The 4,410-nt window shown below is 38.9% G+C and overlaps 1 protein-coding gene across 1 annotated transcript; it reads right to left on the bottom strand.

Annotated features, from left to right (window-relative positions):
- Window positions 1-34: 34 nt before the first annotated feature.
- Window positions 35-4,396, bottom strand: LOC147847772 (uncharacterized). The gene is made up of 7 exons (XM_087338841.1): window positions 4,040-4,396; window positions 3,664-3,715; window positions 1,809-3,517; window positions 1,433-1,525; window positions 1,253-1,363; window positions 921-1,154; window positions 35-692 (listed from the first exon to the last, which is right to left on the bottom strand). Exons 3-7 carry the CDS (start codon window positions 3,405-3,407, stop codon window positions 591-593), a joined length of 2,139 nt encoding a protein of 712 aa, XP_087194967.1. The 5' UTR covers window positions 3,408-3,517; window positions 3,664-3,715; window positions 4,040-4,396; the 3' UTR covers window positions 35-590.
- Between the last annotated feature and the right edge of the window lie 14 nt (window positions 4,397-4,410).

The following is a 4,410-nucleotide window of genomic DNA, read 5'->3' as shown; positions in this document are numbered from 1 at the left end:
AGGAAGTTTCCAAACACAAAAGCACAATGCTAACGGGCCAAAAGCCTGAATATCTTGTCAAAGGTTCAATTGACAACTCATTTTTTAAGATTTTGTTGGTTGCAATTGCATGCATGAAGAAGGTTCATTTGATGTCTCCTTCACTCTAATGCAATGCCCTAAAGGTTCATTTGATAGACAATCTCTACATATTTATATTGATATTACTTTATAGGGCCTCTAAATTGCTACGCAGCATTTCCAACACACATTCTTTTGTTTATGATCTCATGAGTCACATGTAGAGAGAGACACCAATGTACGGACTAACATGATGCATCATGGGTTTGAGAAATTCCTTGTGGTATCTATACATTGGGTTTCCAGAGAGCTTGCGATATGCGTGTCTTACACATATCAAGGGCAATAGGCTAGAAACGTTTTAGTTGTGCAACATCTTGAGTTGCAAAACCTAGAGCCATTTCTTTATATTGTGACGACTCCTCACTTATGAAGCATTTTTGACATGCATGATAAGTATCAAAAATAGGGTGAAAATGTGTTCATTTATCCTCAAGATCGTGGTACTGGTCCCGAGTGTATGACAAAAATCATTGTGGATTAATGACATTTGATGATGCTTTTGTGTCCCCCGACTCCAGAAGCTGCATAAGGGACCATAACACTTCGAGGCGGTGCACCTCTCGATCAGCCTGGTCATGCAAACAAAGATAGTTAACTTTCAGCAAAATGGCAAATCACCCACTAATTAAGTCTTTGAAGTTAAATGCATAATCTAAAATAGAACTTTAAAGGACACTTCAAACACGCGCCGGAGAACTTTGTACTAAAAGACTTGTTGCATCGCAGGATATAGGTGAATTGCAGCTCAAAGAAGACACTACAAAAAATGGATGGCTCCGCATAATATATATACATACCTCAACCACAAATTTTGCCCATAGCTTGTCATTTCTTGTTTCCATGATGCCCTTCAATATGGTGAGCCCCGACTTCTTGATAGACTCTGGGATATCCAAGATGACGCTTTCCTCTTCGCATAACATCTGGAAGACAAAAGAAAGCATCGGATAACTACGTACACGGGAAGCTTGTGAAGGCATTATATACGGAACCAAAAACCGATACACCAAATAAATAATAAAATTACGATGCACTTATCATTGCAAATACTCTGCCCTCATCAAATTCAGTCTTATTTCAGTCTTTCAAGAATGTCAACTAGATTTAACCACATGACAAATGCTTTTACCTCTTTTTCTACTACAATTGGGCATGGCTTTCCCTCCTCACCTAGCTCCACTGCCCAACTTGCACCACCACCACCACCAAAATTTGTGCTAGGCCCATTGTCTTTGCCCTCCTATGATGAAGATTCGTTGTTAGTGGTGCAGAGACAAATCTTGAGAAATAACAAATATTATTTGCTTACCTGCAACTTGATGGTTTCATTCCACTTCATTGTTACTGTCTGTAAGAAATTGATGTATTTGATTGTCTTCTCCAGCAAAGCATCAATGCTGCACTGTTTTTAAATAAAGCATGGGCACAAACAGTTAAAATACATACATCCACGTACCCTAGATCCTAAATGCTAAACGTAATATAAATATATAGATAGATAGAATCTAAACCGTAGATGAATATGTTATGTATATATATGTATGCATTGCTTAAACCCTACACCAGAAATCCTGATTGGTGTATATCCTAAAAACTCTGAACTGTAGATAATATACTAGTTGATGAATGCCAATTGATTCATGCTATAAGCTTGTGAGAAAGTAGAATGATTCATGGTCTGATACCTTTTTGGAGCTTGGAATGATGTTTCGAAGCTCAAGCACACAATCTTGAATTTGCTGACGGTCCTTTGGCCGGGGCCGAGGATTCTCTCCACTTCTCGACCTCTTTTTACCGACCTGGACTTGTTCACTTCTCCTTGTCGGCAATCCCACCCCCCGTGGTGCTTGTTGCAACAACATTGGCATACTCTCAAAGCTTGCCGATCCCATATAATGATCAACTTTTTGCATTTTGGCATACCTCTCTTGATGAACACCGGGCATAGAAACCATCCCAGGTAAAAGTTGCACTCTTTCTTTAGAGTCATTTGTAACTGTTGAGCCGAACACATCTTCTAGGTTTGTATAGGGATCCCAGAAAGAGACATGGCCTAGCATTTTTGATGGCGTGGATACACATCCCTTTGTCAAGCTTGCGTGATCATCATCGATACTTTGCTTTTCTTGCATTCTCTTGAGAGATGCTAGAAAATCGTCGAACTCTTCGAGTTCCCGGCTGAATGCATTGGGTGCACTGCTCTCAGGCTGTGCCTCTAAGCCAACCAATGGTTGCTGCATGTTCTTCATATAGCTTTCCCATAACAAGGTGGATAAGCTATCATCTCCAAGGCCAATGGAAAACCCTCCACAATCATGGTTCATTTCTTTTTTTCTTTCTTCTTCTTCATTCATAACATTCAATACATTACCGTGGTCATCTAGGGTTTTGCATGGAGAACCACTAGAACAGATATTTTCCACACAAAGAACATCGCTTGCTTTGCTTGAAGTCTTTCCTACGTGGCCAATATTTTCCAGAGAAGAATGCTGTCCAAATTTATAGTTCACTTCGTGTTGTTCTTCTGTCATGGAATTTAACCCATTCTCATTGTAATCAAGGGTTTTGCATGGACTTCCACTAGAACAGCTCTTTTCAACACGAGGAGAATTGCTTGTATTCTTTGATGTCATTCCTACTAGGTAAATATCTTCCAACAAAGAAAGCCCTCCAAAATTATGGTTCACTTGCTCGTTTTGTTCTTTTTTCATGAAGTTTGATCCATTCACATGGTGGTTTAGGATTTTGCATGGATTATTATTAGAAGAGCTTTTTTCTACACTGGGAAAATTGCTTGTTTTGTTTGAAGACATTCCTATAGAACTAGTTGGACTATCCTGGGAAGGGTCACATGGTATGACAACATCTACAACCCTATCCATTGAAGTTATTCTGGAGGATCCAGATGCACCAGTAAGCCCCTCAAATAATAGTGGTGGCCGAATAAAATCGTCATCACCAGAGGAGCATGATGAAATATTAGGTAGATTACCATGCCATATTTGTGAGCTAGCAAAGTCTGGACTAAGGAAATGTGGAGAGAGTGAATGTAAGTGATGAGATGATACACATGATGATGACATCAAAGTATTGTTACTCAAAAGAAATGGAAATGAATGGAAAGAAGATGATCGCAGATGTTGTACTGCTGCCACATTATCACCCCCACCACAAAATTTGTCTCCTGTAGCCATGAAGCTATCATACATATCGAGTGCTATCGGTCTCCTTAGATTTGTTGCCATGTTGTTTAATGAAACAGGCATGGAATAAAGGCCATCCATGCTTCTCAGATTAAGGTAAGCGGGTCAAAAAAATTACAACTCCGAAAATGCCCTCCACAAATTCAAACAAATCTTTTCGGGCAAAGGACAGCTTCCAAATCCTCTCATATCTGCATAACATTGATGTTTTGCCAAAAAACCAATTATCAGTAAAGCCATGCCAACCACAATTCTCTGTGTGTGTGTGTGTGCGTATTGTGTGTTCGTATATATGTAGATATGTATAATATTTTTCATAATTTCTAAGTTTGATTACCATCTAAAGTGAAATTCAGCTCTACCACGCATTCTAATACTGCGATATATTGCTGCAATCATCCAAGCAGAACAATAAGTACAACATTTATCATATGGTTTCACCATGAAGAGAATGCACCACTATCAAAATTTAATGTTGCATACCCAAGACCTATGGTTTCATGATTAATGGAAATGAGCATTATCAAAACATCCTATGATGCATACGCAAGAACGTTTTTTCTAAAAGAACCTAAATTTCCAGTTGTAAGGAACAACCTTGATTCTATACAGATGGGGGCATTCATGTCATCAAGTTTCACATGCTTTTTCCAGATATGAAGCCTTCAGTTAAGTCCAAAAAAAGGTCTAAAGCTACCTATATACTGACCCACCTTTCCATTATCATGCTGACCATGGATCTTGGATAAACATTGCCTTAAGTTGAGTGTCTAATATGGCAAGCCTTACTTGCCCAAAAGGGACCATACTACAATATGATCTCTAACACCCTTGATATGTTATTGATATGCACTGCTTTCAGCCAACTAAGCCTTAAAGAGGGGGTTTACAACTCTTGGAATGGAGATCTAGCTACAGTTGTTTTATCTACTCAAAGAAACATCCAAACATGGGAGAATGATTAGGGTTTTCTTTTTATGTGGAGTACAGTACATGAGTAGAAATTGTTAACTGTGAGGGGGACAAAAACAATGCAAATAGGGCAGGGTGGGGTCTCTCTGATGAATTGCAAAAAAAACTCTCT

The sequence above is a fragment of the Azolla caroliniana genome, unplaced genomic scaffold (assembly GCF_043228905.1).
Source record: "Azolla caroliniana isolate FFs.n. ecotype wild unplaced genomic scaffold, voAzoCaro1.0.p SCAF_685, whole genome shotgun sequence".
NCBI classification, from domain to species: domain Eukaryota; kingdom Viridiplantae; phylum Streptophyta; class Polypodiopsida; order Salviniales; family Salviniaceae; genus Azolla; species Azolla caroliniana.
The sequence above is the reverse complement of the archived record's forward strand: the minus strand, read 5'-3'. Positions and strand labels throughout refer to the sequence as shown.